Below are 19,978 nucleotides of genomic sequence, written 5' to 3' on the forward strand. Positions count from 1 at the left end.
ACACACACACACACACACACACACACACACACACACACACACACACACTCCAAAGTCACCTATAGGCTAGGTAACTGTTGGCCTAAAGCAGAATTTTTTGCAGAAGGTTGGTGATGCCACTCTCAAAATTTTAGAAGAAAAGTTTTCAGCACTACCATAAAAAAAAAAATCCTTCTAGTACCTGAGATGCTTTAGAAGAGCCATATGAATAATTCCCCTTCCATAAATTCAGAATTATCCAGACTGTCTAATTTCCATTAAGTTCCTGGCTATCAGCAAAACCTACTTGGGGGCTGTGAATAAAATAGAGGGTGGGGCAACCAAGAGGTAGTGACAGTCCCCCAAGTTTCCATGGTGAGTTTAATGTAAAATGTCGTGGTTGTGCCTGGCCATCTACACGAGGTTTTTTACAAATGTGGCACAAGAGAAATCATTTCACACATCTATAAAATAAATCCCTTTTTCATTGACATGAACTAGTGTAGTCTGGATCATTGATGGAGTGTAAGGAGTCTCGTACAGAGAATGCCCCCTCAGGGATAGAGGCCAAACTCAGAATCGAATACTTACTATGAGATTAATGAGATAACTATAGTCCCTCCCTGGAAGGACAGGAAGCCAGCAACACATCCTTGTCAAGAAAACCAAGCGACCGTGCTAGGATTCCTGTGACCCTGTGTACCTTTTGCAGGTTGCTCATCTTGCTTCATTGATTCCCATATTTGGCGCTACACATGTTGAGGATAGGTGCCATTTTCTAATTTGCCTCAAGGTGGCCTACAGGTGGCCTGGGGCCCTGGATTGGTGAGACTATTACAGAAATAAAAACATTGGCACACCTGGGTGGCTGAGTCAGTTAAATGTCTGACTCTTGATTTCAGCTCAAGTCATGATGTCAGGGTCCTGGGATGGAGCCCAGGGACAGCTTGGTGCTCAGCAGGGAGTCTGTTTGAGATTCTCTCTCCCTCGCCCTCTCCCCACCTTGTGCATGTGCTTTCCCTCTCTCTCTCTCAAAATAAATAAATAAATCTTAAAAAATAAATAAAAACATCATCTGTGGGAATGTAACTTGCTGGTAAAGGTGAGCATGCAGTGCTGATAAACATGACACAGAATTGGGAAAATTGATTTATTTTGAAATAGAGTAAGTATTGAAGCACTAATGAAGTGAAAATAAAAACTGAAATTTGTTAAAAGTAATTTGATATAAAGAAAAAAGTAATTTGATATATAGCTACTAACAGCAAATACGTAAGGTAAACCCTGGTGAGGGTTTAATTTAGCAGAAACATCTCACCATCCATAATAGATTGCATAGGCAGCTTGTTGATGTGCTTGCAAGCTAGAGAGCCAGGAGCATCCTGGTTCTGCTTTACTTGAACAGTTTGGTACAGTTGAGTACTATCTCCTGGTGCACATCCCCTTCCCTGCTGTAGAAACACCCTCTAGAAAGTACCCCGATGCTTTGTCCTTAGCTAACAAGTTCTGTGGAAGTAGCTAGAACTCTTAGCATAGGAAGCAGGTTGGCAGTGATCCCAACAAAATTAAAGTGATTCTTTGTATCCATTGCACACCATTCAACTAGTCATTGCTAGCTCCTGTGTATTCCATTCATTTGAGCAGGTAAATCAAGAGTAGGTCTTAGGACACTTTATGGAACCCACACTGAGGGTCTTATTTGGAGAGAAGGGACTATAGGTAACCCTAGTCCTATTTTTGTCTCAGGTTAAAGTGATTTGTTTCCTGTTTCCTTTGCTTCTCTCTTTTTTTTTTTTTTAAGATTTTATTTATTTGAGAGAGAGAGCATGAGAGGGGGGAGGGTCAGAGGGAGAAGCAGACTCCCTGCCAAGCAGGGAGCCCGATGCGGGACTCGATTCCGGGACTCCAGGATCATGACCCGAGCCGAAGGCAGTCGATTAGCCAACTGAGCCACCCAGGCGCCCTCCTTTGCTTCTCTTAAGAGTAGTCAGTAGACCACCTGCAGTAGAATCACTAGGGATGATGCTTTTTTTTTTTTAAGAGATGCTTTTAGGTTGTTTTTTGTTTGTTTTTAATTTATTTTTTTTTTTGAGGGATGCTTTTAAAAAGTGCAGATGCCTGGTACTACCACCAGACCTAGTAAACAGAGTCTCTGGATGTGGAACCCAGGAATCTGCATTTTATCAATCTTTCCAGTTGATAATCCTTGGCACAGACGGAGAGGGCAGGAGAACGAGCCCTGATGTGAGGTTATCCATGCAGACAGTTCACTAGGACTATTTTATATATGGAGTCGGTCTGAGAGATGCCTGAGCTACCTCCTTACCTGAGTTTTCCTGTGCCCTAGCCTGTGTAGAGTAGATAAAACAACATCTACTCTTTTTAATGCTAAATTTTTATTTAAATGGTTGGAGTCCCGGGATCAAGTCTGCGTTCGGGCTCCCTGCTTGGTGGGGACTCTGCTCCTCCCTCGGCCCCTACCCGGCTCCTGCTTTCACTCTCTCTCTCTCAAATAAATAAATAAAATAAAAAATTAAAAAATTAAAAATGGCTGGCTTCACCAATTGTTGGTGAAGGTGTGGAGAAATCAGAATCCCCATACGTTGCTGGTAGGCAAGTAAGATGCTGCAGCCACTGTGGAAAACAGTTTGGCAGTTCCTCAATTAGACACAGTGACTATATGACCCACTCACAATTCCACTCTCATGGCTACACCCAAGAGAAATGAAAACATAATTGAAGTGGTAACTATTTCTCCATCATTATCTACATAAAGGTACCAGTTAGTCTCTTCATTATTTTTGTAAAGTCTCAGTTAGCAACACTGTCCACTACTTTCCTCACTTTAAGTTCTAGAAGACATTAGAACTCCCCCCCCCACACACACACACAGGAAATATCCCCTAAGTTAGCATTCTCTTTTGCTTTGGTCAATAAAACTGAAAACCCAAATTGTTGCCCTGCCATCCTATACTGCTTCATGCTGAAGTGTAGTATTTTGCAGGTTAATTTTGTAATAAAGGTAGGGAATCTTTAAATTAGCAGCCTGGGGCCAGAGTGAGGGACAAGTGGTGTTCTATACCTGGATATTACTTGAATATTCATCAACAAGCTTCCCCTAAGCTAAACATCTCTTGAGGAAAGTTTCTGGTCTTTCCATTCTCCTCGGGGCAGAGATCATACTTTATACTATTAGAAACTCAAATACTGAATTAAATAATTTTTTAACGTAGCTACCTACACATCTCACAAGACCATCATCCATGCAGACCTCAATGCTAGGTCACTCATGGAGCTGGCACAGTCCCAAGTCCATGAGAGCCCAGGGAGATCAGGCTGGCAAGGGGCCCTCCTTTCCACACCCCCACATCTACTCTTCCAGGCATCATTTAGACTTCATTTCTTAAAGATTTATGCACAAGTATCGGGTGCCTGGGTGGCTCAGTTGGTTAAGCGACTGCCTTCGGCTCAGGTCATGATCCCGGAGTCCTGGGATCGAGTCCCGCATCAGGCTCCCGGCTCAGCGGGGAGCCTGCTTCTCCCTCTGACCTTCTCCCCTCTCATGCTGTTTCTCTCTCTCTCTCTCTCTCTCAAATAAGTAAATAAAATCTTTAAAAAAAAAAAAAGATTTATGCACAAGTATCTATCCTGCTCTGTATTCCTCCTTCTCTCACCAGCCAGCCCCATGAGCTAAATGGTATTCTAAGAAGGATAGCTCAGGGGTGCCTGGGTGGCTCAGTCAGGTAAGTGTCTGCCTTCGGCTCAGGTCATGATCCCAGGGTGCTGGGATCGAGCCCCACATCGGGCTCCCTGCTCGGCGGGGAGCCTGCTTCTCCCTCTCCCTCTGCCCCCTGCTCATGCGCTCTCTCTCACTGTCTCAAATAAATAAATAAAAGGGATAGCTCAGATAGACCAAATTTCAGTTTTTTCTTTTTCACTTCATTAGCTTTTCAGTGTCTGTTAATGCCTTATCAAAGTGGATTTATTTCCCTAATCATGACCTGATATTATGTGCTTACACCTGGACTGGCAAGTTAAAGATACTTTATGTCACTGCCCCACAGACGGTGTCCCCATGCCTCTAAGTGCAAAACAGAAAAAGACATCCCATCCTCAAACACTTCACTTCCATCTGTGAAAGCATCACTAATTTTACATTACAGATGAGAAAGCTAAGGCTAAGGGATTAATGGCTAGTACACCATGTTCCTTTGATTTTTTTACCCAGAACTAACTGGAGTCCATGTTATTATTATTGCATGGAAAGAAAAAAATTATCTTTGAACACTCAAGCATGCCATGCCAGCTTTCATGCAGCCAAATGTTTAAAAACCCTCCATAGTTACTGTGTTTAGTCAGCTTTTTTTCCCCACAAAAATTCTTCTCCTTGGGAGAAAGTCTCTTAAACCGAAACTGCCGGTTTATGCAACAATAAAGCTGTAAGAAGCAAGAACACAATTTTGAGACATGTTGATGTTGACAACAGAATGGAATGCACGTAGGCACAGACTCAAGACACAAGGACAGATTAAACCACAAGTGCACATAGCTCGTGGCAAAAAAATGAGGGCTAGTGGTGTTCTTCTGGAAGCTAAGAGTAGTCTTTATAGTCTATCTGGCTTATAAAGAATAGCTTTGAGAATCGTCTCATTTTCTTAAGCAATTCAGTTGGCACTACAACGATGGGGAAACTGAAGTTTGTTCAGGATTAAGTAAGTATGTATAGGCTAGGGTATGTAATTTTCCAACCAATTAAAATAAAGCACAAGATACGAGCCTTGCAGTTTTGAGGCAGAGGGGCAAGGTCATGTTCAACTTGGATTCAGAAATTTAAAAAAAATTTTTTTAAGGAATGAAGTTTTTAAGAGGCAGTTGATCTAGAAAACGCCAGTTACTGGGAACAGACAGGCGTGTGAATAGATAGGTTCCATCCTAGAAGCCCACGAATAGTGACAGTCCACCTTCCCAGAAACCAGATGCCCCCTGGCTTCAAGCATCTCAGTCCCTCCTAATTCATCTGTTTGCTGATTCCTGGAGTTAAAGGGGAAAAATTTAGTTCTGTCACTTCATAAGCTTTGACAGGTCTCACATCAACGGTGTAGTTCTATGCTGCTTGTTTTCTTGGGGAGAAAGGGGGAAGCTGGGTAGAAAGGGGGGGGACAGATCTTAGACTTCAGTTCTGCCGTAGGGCAGCCTTGCTAACCTTAATTTAGCAGGAACGGGCAGAAGCATGCAGCTCTACTTTACAAGTTCTAAGTTGTTTTTCGAACAGTTCGGCACACTGCAGTTTTGTCATAAGATTTGTGGAAGTTCCTCCCGAGTTGACCAACATTGAGGGGCTGAAGGCTGAACTCACCCTAGGGAGGAAGTTAAGAAGCTTTTCCTACAGAGGGTCCAAAGTCTATTTCTAATTACTCTCACCTGGTCTTCTAAAGGTATCTCACCAACTAGTGTGACTTTCTCCCAAAGTGACAACACAGCAAGTCAAGTCCAGCTGAGAATGGACACTGGCTAGTCGCAGTTCAGGGCTCACACTTTCAACAGCCCTTTAGCAAGAAAGGCCTGTCGCCTTTACAGGAAACTGATGTTAGGAGTTCTATCATGTATCACTGGCTTCCTTCCAGTTTTGATTCCCATTCAGCAAGGCAGTCAGCCATGAGCAGCCTTCTACTGGCTTAAAACCCCCTCTCAAGAGGTTGAGTAAATGGTGGGGTGCCTGGGTGGCTCAGTTGTTAAGTGTCTGCCTTCAGCTCAGGTCATGATCCCGGGGTCCTGGGATTGAGCCCCGCATCAGGCTCCCTGCTCCGTGGGAAGCCTGCTTCTCCCTCTCCCACTGCCCCTGCTTGTGTTCCCTCTCTCTGGCTGTCTTTCTCTCTGTCAAATAAATAAAATCTTAAAAAAAAAAAAAGAGGTTGAGTAAATGGAGAGATAAAAAGGGCACCTGGGTGGCTCGGTTAGTTAAGCATCTGCCTTCAGCTCAGGTCATGATCCCAGGGTCCTGGGATGGAGCCCCACACTGGGCTCCCTGCTCAGCAGGGAGTCTGCTTCTCCCTCTGACCCTCACCCCACTCGTGCTCTCTCAAATAAATAGAATCTTTTTTTTTTTAAATAGTGTATGCTTTTAAGTTTTCTCTCTTTTTTTTTTTAAGATTTTATTTATTTATTTGACAGAGGCACAGCGAGAGAGGGAACACAAGCAGGGGGAGTGGGAGAGGGAGAAGCAGGGCTTCCCGCCGATCAGGGAGCCCGATGCGGGGCTCGATCCCAGGACCCCGGGATCATGACCTGAGCCGAAGGCAGACGCCCAACGACTGAGCCACCCAGGCACCCTAAATAGAATCTTTTTTAAAAATTAAAAAAAAATAAATGGGGAGATAAAGGCAGTAACTGCCACCTCGTAAAAATTCCTGTATGCACATTAGCTTTATGAAAACGTGTTATCAAACACTCCATTCTTAGCACTAGCCTTCCAATGCTATTGCTCTGCCAAATCACCCAGAGGGCCAGTTGGAATTCACGTTATGTGTATTAATAACCCTGTCATGCAAGCCAAGCAGCTCTATGAAAGCAACACAAAAGCACATGGAACACACAGCATAAAGTTGATCTATCCTGCAGTGAATTTTATTGAATTCATAGGACGCACTCCTTCATGAAAAAAAAAAGTTGTACAGGCATGCTCTGTGCAACCAACCAGTGACAGGACCAGATGGGAGCAGACACCAGCCCACACCACAGCCCACAGGAAATTGTTTTTTATTCAAGACAAACGAACAGCAACAATGGTAACAATGGATGACACCATAAATGCAGGGAAACTTACTGGGAGTCCTGGCCAGGCTCTGACCAACCTAGCATTCTTTTCTTACCAGCCAGGAAAACAGCAGAACTCATCTGCTAATGCCAAACATCGTAAAGCTCTTAATCCAGTTAGAACTGACCACAACTGAGGACCTTTTCTCTAGCTAGCTGCTTCCCCAATTCAGAGTTGTCTAGCAAGTTAATTTCAACATCACAGAGAGTCTCCTCCTGCTGGCCACACCCCGTACTGGTGACAAGGACAGCTCTAATGGGTTCTGTTCTCAGGCTGCTGGGCCTCCAGACTACTTGTGTCCTTCTGTGCACCTTGGTCCTGAGCATTCTGAGATTCAGTCAGCTGTGGGTAAAAGGGACCTACCAGCCAGTTGAGAGGCGTGTTGTTAACAAGATAATCCATCACATCATCTAAAGATTCCTTCATTTTCTGCAGCTGCCCCTTGCTGGAAGTGAGGAGGCCGTCGGACACTTCCTTGAAGGAGGCAGCATTGCGGAACACGGAGTAGATGTCACCAGCCATCACCCCCAGGTGACTGGCCTGATCTTGGATGTTCTGTGGTAACCCCTGGACATCGGACAGCAGGCTGTGGCACCTGGTCTGGAGCTGCTGAGTCAGGCTGCGTGCAATAGCAAGAGTACGTGACTCAATGTGCTAAAAACAGAACGAGTTGAAAAATTAGCCATGGATCCAACAGTGCTATTTAACAAATCAGTTCAATTACAGTAAACCGGTTATGTGTCTAACACGTATGTGGATTCTTTGACTTTTAAAAATCCTCTTGTGGGGGTGCCTGGGTGGCTCAGTCATTGGGCATCTGCCTTCGGCTCAGGTCATGATCCCAGAGTCCTGGGATCAAGCCCCACATCGGGCTCCCTGCTCGGCAGGAAGCCTGCTTCTCCCTCTCCCACTCCCCCTGCTTGTGTTCCCTCTCTCTGTGTGTCTCCCTCTCTCTGTCAAATAAATAAATAAATGAAATCTTTAAAAAAAAATTTTTTTAATAAAAAAATAAATAAAAATCCTTTTGGGGCACCTGGGTGGCTCAGTCGTTGGGCATCTGCCTTCGGCTCAGGTCATGATCCCAGGGTCCCGGGATTGAGCTCACATCGGGCTCCCCGCTCTGCAGGCAGCCTGCTTCTCCCTCTCCCACTCCCCCTGCTTGTGTTCCCTCTCTCACTGTGTCTCTCTGTCAAATAAATAAATAAAATCTAAAAAAAAAAAAAAATCCTCTTAAGAACCCTAAGGAGAGCAGTATTACGCACTTCTCAGGGATATGCATACTAGCTGTTGGAACCCGAAGAACCACCTCCTAAGACCACAGCATGCTACTGTTCTGTCTGGAACGTTAGTGCCCTTTCACCTAGTTTATTCACCCCGTAGATCTCAGCTTAGCACGGAGCTCTCCCAGGACATCATCTGACTCACCCATCCTTACTCTAAGGCTGAGTTGGGTTCCTTTCCTATGTATTCTCATGGCAAGTGTATTGATGCTGTCAAAAAGCAGTACAGGGGGGGCGCCTGGGTGGCTCAGTCGGTTAAGCGACTGCCTTCGGCTCAGGTCATGATCCCGGAGTCCCGGGATCGAGTCCCGCATCGGGCTCCCTGCTCGGCAGGGAGTCTGCTTCTCCCTCGGACCCTCTTCCCTCTCGTGCTGTCTATCTCTCATTCTCTCTCTCGCAAATAAATAAATAAAAATCTTTAAAAAAAAATTTAATAAATAAATAAATAAATAAATAAAAAGCAGTACAAATGCTTATATCCCCTGTTAGTCCGATCTGTAGCCAGTAGGAGGGCAAGGCCCACGTTTCTCACTTAGTAGTATTGTTACGGGCCATATGTGTGTCTGTAGGTTATTACTGCCACACGTACTGGCAACACATGCGTCTGCACATTTTGGTTTTCTGTCACTTAACCTAGGTACACAGTACTGTTCAAACTTTTGATAGAGAAGAATATTCTGAGGAATAATGGGAAAATGGAAATGAAAAATTTGGTAAGAACATCCTCAGAAATTATACGGGAGGACTCCATCCCCAATGTCTTACCTCAGTACAGTGGGACTCATCTGTATCATCATAGCCAACGGTTCTCTTCCACTCCACCCAGGAGAGATAGAACTTATCCTGAGCACCTTGAATTTTCTGGTTGGCACTATGCACATTCTTCCTGGCAAATTCAATCTAGAACACATTGGAATCACACAAAGGAGCAAACCAGTCAGACATTCAAGTTAGCCTGTTCTCAGAGCTAGGATATCAGTCAGGCAATATAAAAAACAAGAATTTCCATGAGAGTTTAAGGAGAGACCCCTGCTATCCATGTTGTTACTGTTTTTTGTATATCAGCCAAGTAATCGTGGTTCTTTACTGCCTCTACTTAACTATTAAACCACAGTCTCCAACTTTACCTCCAGTTTAGCACACGTAAGGCAACTCAAATTTAATACGTATATTCACAAAAGATAAAATGACAAAAGGAAACGGAATTAAAACCTCCTTTTCGGGCACCTGGGTGGCTCAGATGGTTAAGCGTCTGCCTTCAGCTCAGGTCATGATCCCAGGGTCCTGGGATCGAGTCCCGCATCGGGCTCCCTGCTCTTGGGAGCCTGCTTCTCTCTCTGCCTCTCTCTCTGTCTCTCTTTCTCTCATGAATAAATAAATAAAATCTTTTTAAAAAATTAAATAAATAAATAAATAAAACCTCCTTTTCTCTGTTGCCAGCTGTCTTTCCCCTCCCAAGAAGAAACCAGTTTCTAATGGCAGTACAATACATACTATTCTGTAACTTGGCAGCCTCAATGGCTACACAATAGCTCTTTTATGATGTACCAATTTAGCCTCCTATTACCTGACAGGCATTGCTTATAGGGTTTTGCAACTCTGAACTTCTTTAAGTGTGGATAAGAAACATTTCCAAAAATAAAACAGTTGAAGGCATAGAAGTGTTTGTAATTTCCCCAGAACCGTCACTGTATCCCACAGAAGTGCACAAGTACATGCATCCCTCGTTCCCTACCTCATTACCCACAGCATCAAGCCATCAAGCTTTGCCAGTGTGAGAGGCCAAGAGAAGCATCTGTAATTGGGCCCCTCACAGTGAGATTAACATTGCTTTCTAGGGTTCAGCTATCTGTACTTGCTCTTCTGTGAGTTGTTTATATACTCTTTACCCATTTCTCTACTGGGTTTTTCATTACGATTAAAATTCTTGGATTTCATGACTACATTTACTCTCAGCCCTTGAGATAAATGAACTCACTTTAGCTACCTTTAAATGAAGTTTTACTCACCAGATTAACAGTGGAATGGAGCTGAGAAATGGTCTCTTGGCTTTTTTGCTTGGCTTCTTTAACCCTGCTGAGAGCCTGCTGGTAGGCACGTGAGCGGAGCTTGGTAGACAGGGATCCCAGTCTAACATAGTAACTTGGCTTCTGAACCATATCAAACCCTTCAACTTTTTTTGCTTCTTTTTCTGAAATTAGAAAAAAAAAGGGACCAAAAAACATAAAGGATCCCAGCTAGAACTGATGAGGCCTGGCCTCTAACCTGGATCTTACCGGGTCCATTCTCCCCACCCACCTAGCAATTATGCTCTCATTTCCCCAAGACAGCTCCTGCCTGCTGCTGAGCTTGACCACCCAACGCATACATGCATACATATCACTGCGTCTGACATTTTTATCTACACAGGTCTCAATCCGTTAGAGTGAGCTTCTTGGGCAACACAGGATTTGGCACACAGTAGGCACTGAATGTCTAACGATTTTCTGTAAAGCAGCCCAATAAAGACAATGTATTTATAGAAAATTTCTCTGGGTTCATTTCTCCCCAAGGTTTCCAAACTTACTATGCAGAATTCAATGTGAAACTTAAGATTGCTTTAGGAGAAAGTCTACAGAGATAGAAAGATTAGTGGTTGCCCGGTAAAGGACAGGGAGACTGACTACGAGCAGGCACGAAGGGTGTTTCGGCATGACAGAAACGTTGCACCACTGATGGCTGGGCACCTCTAACTCAGAATCAAACAGGTGACTTTTATGGCATATGAAGTAGATCTCAACGAAGCTGTTTTAAAAGACTGCTTTAAGATATAAACCATTAGTTCAAGACAAAAATCCAAGTACCTAGTTCTTAAAAAAAAAAAAAGATTTTATTTACTTATCTGAGAGACAGCAAGAGCGAGATCACAGAGGGAGTGGGAGAAGCAGACTCCCTGCCGAGCAGGGAGCCTGGCGTGGGGCTGGATCCCAGGACCCCAAGATCACAACCCGAGCTGAAGGTGGACGCCTAACCGACTAAGTCACCCAGGTGCCCCCAATTACCTAGTTCTTTCTCCGTGAGAGGGAGGTACTGGTCCACCAGCAACTCTGATCTGGTGAGCGCATTTTCTACTCCGTTGCTCACCAGCTGCATCATCCGACTTCCCAAGACTGTGTTAATGCTGCCATTGACCACAGACTTGGTCCTCTCCACACTGCCAGTCACCGCTCCTTTGGTCTTGTCCATCATCCCAGTGATGGTGCTGGCCATGGAATCCTTGGCCCCAGTCACAGCAGTTGTCACAGCATCTTTTGCCCCGGTCACAGCGCCTCTGGCATTGGCAACAACCTACAAATAGAAAAACACACTGCTTGGTTGAGAGCAGTATAGGCTAAGTGTTAACTAAGGCAGCCTCGCTGAAGTGCTAAGGAAGCAATCTGGCCCTGTCCTGCTCTAGCTTTAGGTCTTAGGCGAGTCACTAAGAGTTGATAAGCCTCAATTTCCTTAGCAGCTTATCTGCCCTATCTGCCACCACTCAACGGTTGTTGGAGGAGCAAATGAGGTAAAATGATGTAAAATTTGTTGAAGCATTTTTTTAAACCAGGTGAATGTGTAATAAGGCACAAGGAGTACTGTAGAAAAGAATGGTAGGGAGCATGGGTGGCTCACTTGGTTAAGCGACTGCTTTTGGCTCAGGTCCTGATCCCAGAGTCCTGGGACTGAATCCCACATCGGGCTGCTGGCTCGGCGGGGAGCCTGCTTCTCCCTCTGACCCTATCCCCTCTCGTGCTGTCTCTCTCTCTCTCTCTCTCTCTCTTTCTCTCTCTCTCATAAATAAATAAAATCTTAAAAAAAAAGAAAAGAATGGCATTTTCCATGCTGACAGGCTTATAGTGAGAATAGCTCACGCATGCCGATAAGCAGAGACAGAGGTACCATGCCCACCTGGCCCGATGCACTCAGCCCCACAAGGCCAACACAGGGGCAGAGAGGTTATTCTCCCTCCTACTGGATGTGCTCTCAGATACCAAGTGAGAAAAGATTCTAAACACCACGTCTACATTTCTCTAATGCCACATGGGAATCGGCTATCTGTGACAGCGATATCATCTACAGAGGCAAAACCACAAATAAAGATCAGACCATAAGCATTATAGCCCAAAAGTGGCTAGTTCATCTCTGCGTCTTAAACAAGACCTGACAATAATGCAGCAAGTAAGGGAGTGGCCTTTCAAAAATACGTCCAGGAGGAGAGAATAGTTCCTGTTTATGATATGCACAGCCTGTGCCAAACAGATAGAACATGAAGACATGTGCGGTGGCAAGCCTTAGCACTTTGCCCAAGCTCACCTGGTTTGTTGGCTGATTCAGAATAGGCAGTTTCTCCTCAATCCTGTCTAGCCCCTTACAAGCATAGGTATTGGCAACTGCAACTAGAAGAACCACAAACGGGGAAAATGTTAAGTGCAGATACGACTGAATACATACTACATTAGACCTTGAACCTTTGGCCTTAAAGAATAGCAAGAATGTTGATCTTCATTTACTACACAATGCATTGCCTAGTGTTTCGAGCTCAGCAGCAGGCTGCTGGGAACTGTCTTCTACTGACCGGGAAATAAGGGGGTGGGAGGGAGCAGCGAGGCTGTGACAAGCCAGGTAGGAAGCTGGCTAGGCAGCTTCTTCTTCATCAACTGATATCTAAGGTTAATGCCAAGAGAAGCCAAGCTTCACCTGAACCATCATTCCAGGAGTAAGGTAACCGAAAACTCTCAAAATTAGCATTTCCACTCCAGTTTAATCCCTACCTACATTTAATCCAGTAAGTAGCAGCGTATTTTGGTTTGTCACCAGCAAACAGTATGCTAACAGCACCCTGGATCTGCCCAGCAAGCCCAGTTTTTAGTCTAAGCTTCCCTTCCAATGATGACCGACCCAAGCGCTAATACCAAGTTCATCTGGGAAGGAGCAGAGGTGGAAAACCGGTCTCTGAAAGTTCCTTATAGTCCTGAAAGTCCACGATCTAACCATTTAGAGGAATAATTTAAACCTTTACTCAAAAGCAGTTAATAACATGAAGACATGGGACCCTTCATACGCTGCTGGGAGGAATGTAAAATGGTGCAGCTGCTTTGGAAAACAGTCTGGCAGTGCCTCAAAAGCTTACATGGTTCTTAGAAGACTCAGCAATCCCACTCCTAGGTATATAAAATGCATAATTCAGTGGCATTAAGTTCATTCACAATGATGTGCAATTATCACCCTACTATTTCCTGAACTTTTTCGTCATCTTAAACAGAAACTGGTATGAGGTTCCTTTCCGAGGTGATGAAAAGTTTCTAAAATCGGTTGTAAAGATACTTGCACGACTCTGTGAATATACCAAAAACCACTTAATTGTACATTTTAAGTGGGTGAACTGTATGGTGTGTTAATTACATCTCAAAGATGTTACTTTTTTTTTTTTTAAGACTTTAAGAGAGAATGAGAGAAAGAGAGAGCATGAGAGGGGGAAGGGTCAGAGGGAGAAGCAGACTCCCCTTGCTGAGCAAGGACTCGATCCCGGGACTCCAGGATCATGACCTGAGCCAAAGGCAGTCACTTAAACAAATGAGCCACTCAGGTGTCCCTCAAAGATGTTACTTTTGAAAACAGGTCATGAAGGGCACCTGGGTGGCTCAGTCGTTAAGCGTCTGCCTTCGGCTCAGGTCGTGATCCCGGGGTCCTGGGATGGAGCCCCGCATCAGGCTCCCTGCTCAGCGGGAAGCCTGCTTCTCCCTCTCCCAATCCCCCTGTGTGTGTTCCCTCTCTCGCTGTCTCTGTCAAATAAATAAATAAATCTTAAAAAAAAAAAAAAACCAACAATGGGGGCCACGTGGCGGTTTCTAAGTACAGGCAGCAGGTGCCTCAAGAAGGGCTAAGGATTCCCTGATGTGCCTCTAAGTGCTCAGAGCATAAGGCTAGGGTTCACATATTCCAGACAGTTCCTGGCTCACCCCTGCCCAATCCCTTGGACTGAATCTTGAGGAAGAAATCAGAACTCACTCTGTGGTTCCAGCTTCTGGATGATGGGCAGAGCACTCGTCACAGCCACGGAAGTGATGGTCTTCACACCCTTCTCTGCCATCTCGCACACAGACTTCAAGCATGGATACTGATCCTTCGTACTGATGTAAGCCGAGGACATGAGGTCGTACGTGGAGCTCACCAATGGTAGGTTGACTACCCGAGTCACCACACTCTGCAACCAAGCAGGGCAAGTGTTAACTCCTTCAAAACAGATGGGGAGGGAAAGGGATCAAGAAACCGTATTTAAAATTCATACCGGTTGTGGATCAACTGCAACAGATGCCATTTTTCTTCTTGGAGAAAGAAATCTGTGGAAGAGAAACTGATTTCAGGACACCAGGATGAGAGTCTCAGATTCACTCCTCACCCAAATAAATGAGAATTTCAAGAAGAGAAAAATTCAAGATGAGGTAGTCTTCTGCACTTCTCCCCACCCTCTAGCTCTGAGCTCTGCCCTGGGCAAATATGTTCTGAGGCCGGCTTTCAGAAATTATGGGTAAAGTTCCAATAGAAAAGAGGGTCTGTGGGGGATAAAAGCAAAGACATCGCATTGTTGAGATGTTGGTCTTGTTTGTCCACCGCCTTTCAAAGAGGAACATCTGTTCACAAAACATTGGAACCAAGTTAAAATCCACATTATAAAATTAAAGAGAGGGGCGCCTGGCTGGCTCAGACAGTAGAGCAGGAAACTCCATCTGGGGGTTGTGAGTTCAAGCCCCATGTTGGGTGTAGAAATTACTTAAAAATAAAAATCTGAAAAAAAAAGAGAGAGAAAGAGAGAGATCTCAAGTAGAAGACATTTTTGACAGGACTATCAAGTGGAAACACTTTGGAGGGATTTATTCCTTCCTTGGGGAAAGGGCTGCAACTCGTCTAGGGGAAACTAAGCAACAGTTCCGAGGAATCGAGAAACATCCCAGGAGGTTTTTCAGTGGAAATTTAGCGCCTCCAACGACCCGTATACACGCACATAAAACTGCCTTTACTGCTAAGCCGCAGACTGGGAAGGAAGAACCTGCACAGCCCGCTGTCCGCCACTTTAGAGCCAGGCAGCTCACCCTCCGGCCGCCGAGGGTCCCAGTGCTACAGGAAATGAGTAAGAGCCCTTCTTAGGACGCAAGTCAGGCGCCAGTAGCCACAGCCTCGCTGTCGCTGGAACCCCATAATTTGCTAGCGCATTTCCTTTTCAGTAATGTACTCGCGGGACAAATGGAAACTGTTACCCCGCACCCAAGCCCAGAAGCTCCACCCGCACTGCAACTGCGGGCAGAAGAGCCTCCAAGGCCGAAAGCAAAGGCGGACAGCACAGGCCCGGGAGACCGCCCCTTCCCAGCCCCGACCCGGAAACCGCCCTGAGGCGGCGAGGCGGGCAGGCTCCGGGACCGCCGTGTTCCAGCCTGGAGCCCCGCGGGCCGCCCCCTGCCCCCCGCGCCAGCGCGCGGCGCACGGAGCGGGGCGCGCACCTACCGACCCACAGCAGCGCAGAGACCACGGTCCGGCGAGATCCGAGCGGCGTTCAAAGTGGGGGCGCGGGCGACCGGCCTATATACCCCGCCCGCCCCGCGCCTCCGCAGCACGTGACCGGCGGCCCGGGCCGCGGACCTGCCCCAGGCCCCGCCCGGGATGGGCGCCCTGCAGGGGAGAGGGGCCGAGGGGCAGGGAGGCCCGTGGCGTAGGTGGCTGGCGCGCAGCCCGGCTCCGGGGTTTTGCCAAAGGCGTCGGCGGAGTCGCGCGCACCAGTAACCGGTAACCTGTTGATTCCCGTCAGTCCTCGGAATAGAACTGTCTTTAAAATGGAAACCCTGGCTCCTAGACTTATTTTTAGCACGTTAATCACTTCTGAAGTTTTGTAAAATTTTAACCCGATGACGGGCCGGTAGAGCTTGTTTTGTTGCCCTTCTGTCTTTAAAGTCAGCCCTTCGAATGTATTTCTAATTTAAAGCTGAGTCGCAGTGTCCAAAAAGGGACTTGGAATACCGCGGTTGGTCCCCCTCTTTTTTTCTGAGCGACACTTAAGCCCCAACCACTCCAGGATGATAGCCTTCTATGCTGATTATGCAGGGTGGCTTTTTTTTTTTTTAATTGTAGGATGTGCTTTTTAAAGGAAGAGAGGTAGGAAGTTGAATCGACAACATTTGAGTTCCAGTTTTTTCGCCTTTAAAATGCAGGGACATGGGGCGCCTGGGTGGCTCAGTCGGTTAAGCGGCTGCCTTCGGCTCAGGTCACTATCCCAGAGTCCTGGGATGGAGCCCCGCATCGGGCCCCTTGCTCAGCCGAGAGCTTGCTTCTCCCCTCTCCCTCTGCCTGCCGCTCCCCCTGCTTGTGCTCTCTATCTTTCTCTGTGTCAAATAAATAAAATCTTTAAAAAATAAATAAAATGCAGGGACCTGCACCAGATGATCTGAGCAAACAAGCTGTGCAACTGCCCTGGGCAGCGTAGGAGTTCCATGGACTTTCCCCGACCAGCCAGGGGCTGCTGCCACCGGCCTTCACCCTCTCGCACTCTCTGACCGGGAACGTAAGCAAGGGACAGTTGGCAGGTGGCGGGGGGAGCATATTTAAAGCTCCAGACTGACCCATTAAAAATGTATCCCTTATACAAGACTGGATTCAGACATCTAGAGGCCCTCAGCGAGAAAATACGGTATGTCTCCCTCTCGCACCATGTGATTCATAAAACACAGTGCTAAACCCTAAGATAAATGTTAGAAAATCCAAAAAGGTACTGACTTGGTTTTTAGGTTTTCCCCCACTATGTTGACATGCTCAATGCTTTAAGCAATCAAATTCTCTCTCTCTTTTTTCTTTTTGATGTTTCAGCTTTCTTAGGGCTGTAAGCAGGTGTTTGATGTGCCAGTTGTTAGTCTAACCCCTGTTCTGATGTAAGATGGCAAGAATGAATTGACTTTTGAGTAATGACTCATTGGGTCTTTTTTTTTTTTAACTTCCCTCGAATCTGACCTCTCATTTTGCAACAGAACGCTCTTGCCCTTTCACCTACAAACGGCTTTTCCTTTTGAGACATTTGTCCTCCTTAAGGAGGAGCAAGCTTCCTTTTGTTTTTCTGTGCCTCTAAGGCACAGGAGAGGGCTCCAGGGACTAATCTTGAGGCCAAGCCCACAGGAGGATAGAGCAGGTAGCACCTACAACCCTCTTTTGTCTTCCAGAGTCAGTGAATGTGGAGCCGGCAGCAAGATTAATGTCCAAGTCTTCAAGGTGATTCTGATAGTCTGTGAAGTTTGAGAATCACTGTTTTATACAAGTGTTTTTTCATACTGTGGTAGGGGATTCGAGCATCAAAGCCTAGGGGTTTTGTTAAACATTCTGCCTCCTACCCCAGACCTACTGAGCCAGGATCTGTAGGGAGTGAGACCCAGGAGCTTGCATTTTTAATACCCCTTTTGAGCCCCTGTACTCCTCACGTGGCACTTTCACATGTTCCTCACATTTCAGCCTCACAAAAGTCTGGAAACCCATCTTACTAATGAAGGAACAGCCTCAGACAAGTTATGGGATTTGCCCATATGGCTGACTAAGCAGCAAGTTATGCAAGACTACATCCTAGAGGTATGACCTAGGTTAATTACCTAATTTCTCTTTGCCTTAGTTCCCTCACCTATAAAGTGGAAATAATAATAGTCCTCCATGCTCTAAATAAAGGGCATATGGGTGTTCACTGTACTCATTTTTCAACTTTTCTGGGGCTTTAAATGTTTCAAGAGACAAGGTAGAGGAAATAATGCAGCAATGAAAGGAAATGATTGGACCTGTAATCATATACAATGTAATGTAAATGAAAGAAACTGCAGACAAATAACACTGTACAAAACAAGCAAACTAAGTTCTGCTGTTAGAAGTAAGGATGGCCATTGCTTTGGGGGCTGAGGAGGACTAGTGACTGGATGCGGCCCACGAAAGCCCTTTGAGTGATGCTAAGTTTTTCTTTCCTTTTTTTTTTTTTTTTTTTTTTTTCGGGGGGAATGGGAAAACCCAAACCAAACACAAACCCGGGGGGGGGGGGGGGGGGAAAAATAGAAAATGGGGGGGGGGGGCAGAGGGAGAGGGAAAGAGAATCCCAAGCAGGCTCTACACTCAGCACGGAGCCCGACACAGGGTTAGATCTTCTGACTCTGAGATCATGACCTAAGCCGAAATCAAGAGTCACTTAACCAGCTGAGCCACCCAGGTGCCCCATTGCTAATTTTTTTCTTGTGCTGGGAGCTAGTGACATGTTTGTGCTCTTTTTGTGAAACTGTATTAAACTTATATGAATTTATATTTTAATATATATATCATATATTAAACCTATATATTTTTTGCATGTATGTTCTACTTGTCTAGGTAAGTTTTGAAAAGTTGAGAAAAGAAAAAAGTATGGTTGTGCTTACTTCAAAAAATGTTTTGCAAGGATTAAATGAATCAATACACTCAACAGAATAATGCCAAATACCTAGAAATGGTAGCTATTGTTTTATAACCACATCCAGAGCTCTTTTGTCCAAGAGAGCCATGCTGGGCATTGGGCTAAAGAGAGCTCAGCTCACAGGGGAAGTAGAAGGGGCTCCAAAGGACCAGCAACAACCCAAGCCCTGCCTCGTCTTCCTGAACGACAAACTATGGGAGACCCTGTTGACAAAGAAACCTATCCCAGAGTTTGTAGCAGCTCAGCCTTCTTTCAGTATATAATTGATACAAAGTAATAGTGAAATAGCAAGGGAAAAAAAATCTGGCAATGAAATTTCCTCTTCCAAAGGCAGAACAACAGGTTCTGGGGCACCTGGGTAGCTCAGTTGTTAAGCATCTGCCTTGGGCTCAGGTCATGATTCCAGGGTCCTGGGATCAAGCCCTTCATCGGGCTCCCTGCTCAGTGGGAAGCCTGTTTCTCCCTCTCCTGCTCCCCCTATGTGTGTTCCCTCTTTAGCTGTGTCTTTCTGTCAAATAAATAAAATAAGATCTTTTTTTTTAAAGATTTTATTTATTTATTTGAGAGAGAATGAGAGAGAGCACGAGAGGGAAGAGGGTCAGAGGGAGAAGCAGACTCCCTGCTCAGCAGGGAGCCTGATGTGGGACTGGATCCCGGGACTCCAGGATCATGACCTGAGCCGAAGGCAGTCGCTTAACCAACTGAGCCACCCAGGCGCCCAAAATAAGATCTTTTAAAAAACAGATTCTCTCCCTGGCTTATTCTCTTCACTCCGGGGTGCTCCAGCTACATCCACCTGCATTGACTCTACCATGCAGCCCACTCTTCCTCCCAGCCCTCCCTCTTTGGACGTACCCTCAGTCTCTCACCCATCTGGCAAACTCTACTCATTCTGTGACACACGGCTCTTCTCTGTGAGGTCCTCCTCAGCCCCAAGGCCACAAACCCGTAAATGGCAGAATCGAGTCTCAAACCACGTAGGTCTGGCTCCAGAATCTATGGTGTGTGCTCTTAGGCAGTGAATACACTTGACCTTCATAGGCCTCAATGCCTATATGAAGGAGTTAGATGGTATCTAGGGTTCCTTCCAGCTATATTGTCTTAATACAAAAAAGGACAATACATTGTTTATGCTGTTACAATGTTCTTTCTATAAACATTTTACAAAACCAGACAGGTGCCTTTTCTTTATTCCCTTATTGTAGGACAGCCCAGCCAAACACAGGAGAAAAATACTATGTTTTTTTCTTTTCATCTGAGCTGGAAATTAGATAAAACTGCTTTTCTCATGAACCAGAGATAAAAATAATGGGTCACAACTAATGAGTCAGGAGGCTAGATGATTTCTGTTTTGACCAGTTCAAACTCCATGCAAACTGGTCACCAGCAGGAAGAATTTCTTGGATGACCCAATTCGTCTACTTTCCTAATTGT

At 45.6% G+C, this 19,978-nt stretch overlaps 1 protein-coding gene across 6 annotated transcripts in view; it reads right to left on the bottom strand.

Moving 5' to 3' along the window:
- PLIN2 (perilipin 2) overlaps positions 1-15,749 on the bottom strand; it is an 18,164-nt gene extending 2,415 nt beyond the window's left edge. The window contains exons 1-8 of one of the 6 annotated variants that reach the window (XM_073880855.1): positions 15,585-15,749; positions 14,378-14,429; positions 14,098-14,299; positions 12,403-12,485; positions 11,115-11,400; positions 10,083-10,264; positions 8,839-8,973; positions 7,157-7,447 (exon numbers count right to left, since the gene is read on the bottom strand). In XM_073880855.1, coding sequence (XP_073736956.1) covers positions 7,157-7,447; positions 8,839-8,973; positions 10,083-10,264; positions 11,115-11,400; positions 12,403-12,485; positions 14,098-14,299; positions 14,378-14,407 — 1,209 coding nt within the window. In that variant the 5' untranslated portion in view covers positions 14,408-14,429; positions 15,585-15,749. Of the gene's footprint in view, positions 1-6,576; positions 7,448-8,838; positions 8,974-10,082; positions 10,265-11,114; positions 11,401-12,402; positions 12,486-14,097; positions 14,300-14,377; positions 14,430-15,179; positions 15,376-15,584 lie in introns of those variants that run through there. The other 5 variants (XM_073880853.1, XM_025887846.2, XM_025887845.2 and 2 more) reach the window with 5 other exon arrangements.
- Positions 15,750-19,978: the final 4,229 nt, after the last annotated feature.

This window comes from Callorhinus ursinus, unplaced genomic scaffold (assembly GCF_003265705.2).
Source record: "Callorhinus ursinus isolate GAN/ISIS: 27379988/994484 unplaced genomic scaffold, GSC_fseal_2.0 scaffold39, whole genome shotgun sequence".
NCBI lineage: Eukaryota > Metazoa > Chordata > Mammalia > Carnivora > Otariidae > Callorhinus > Callorhinus ursinus.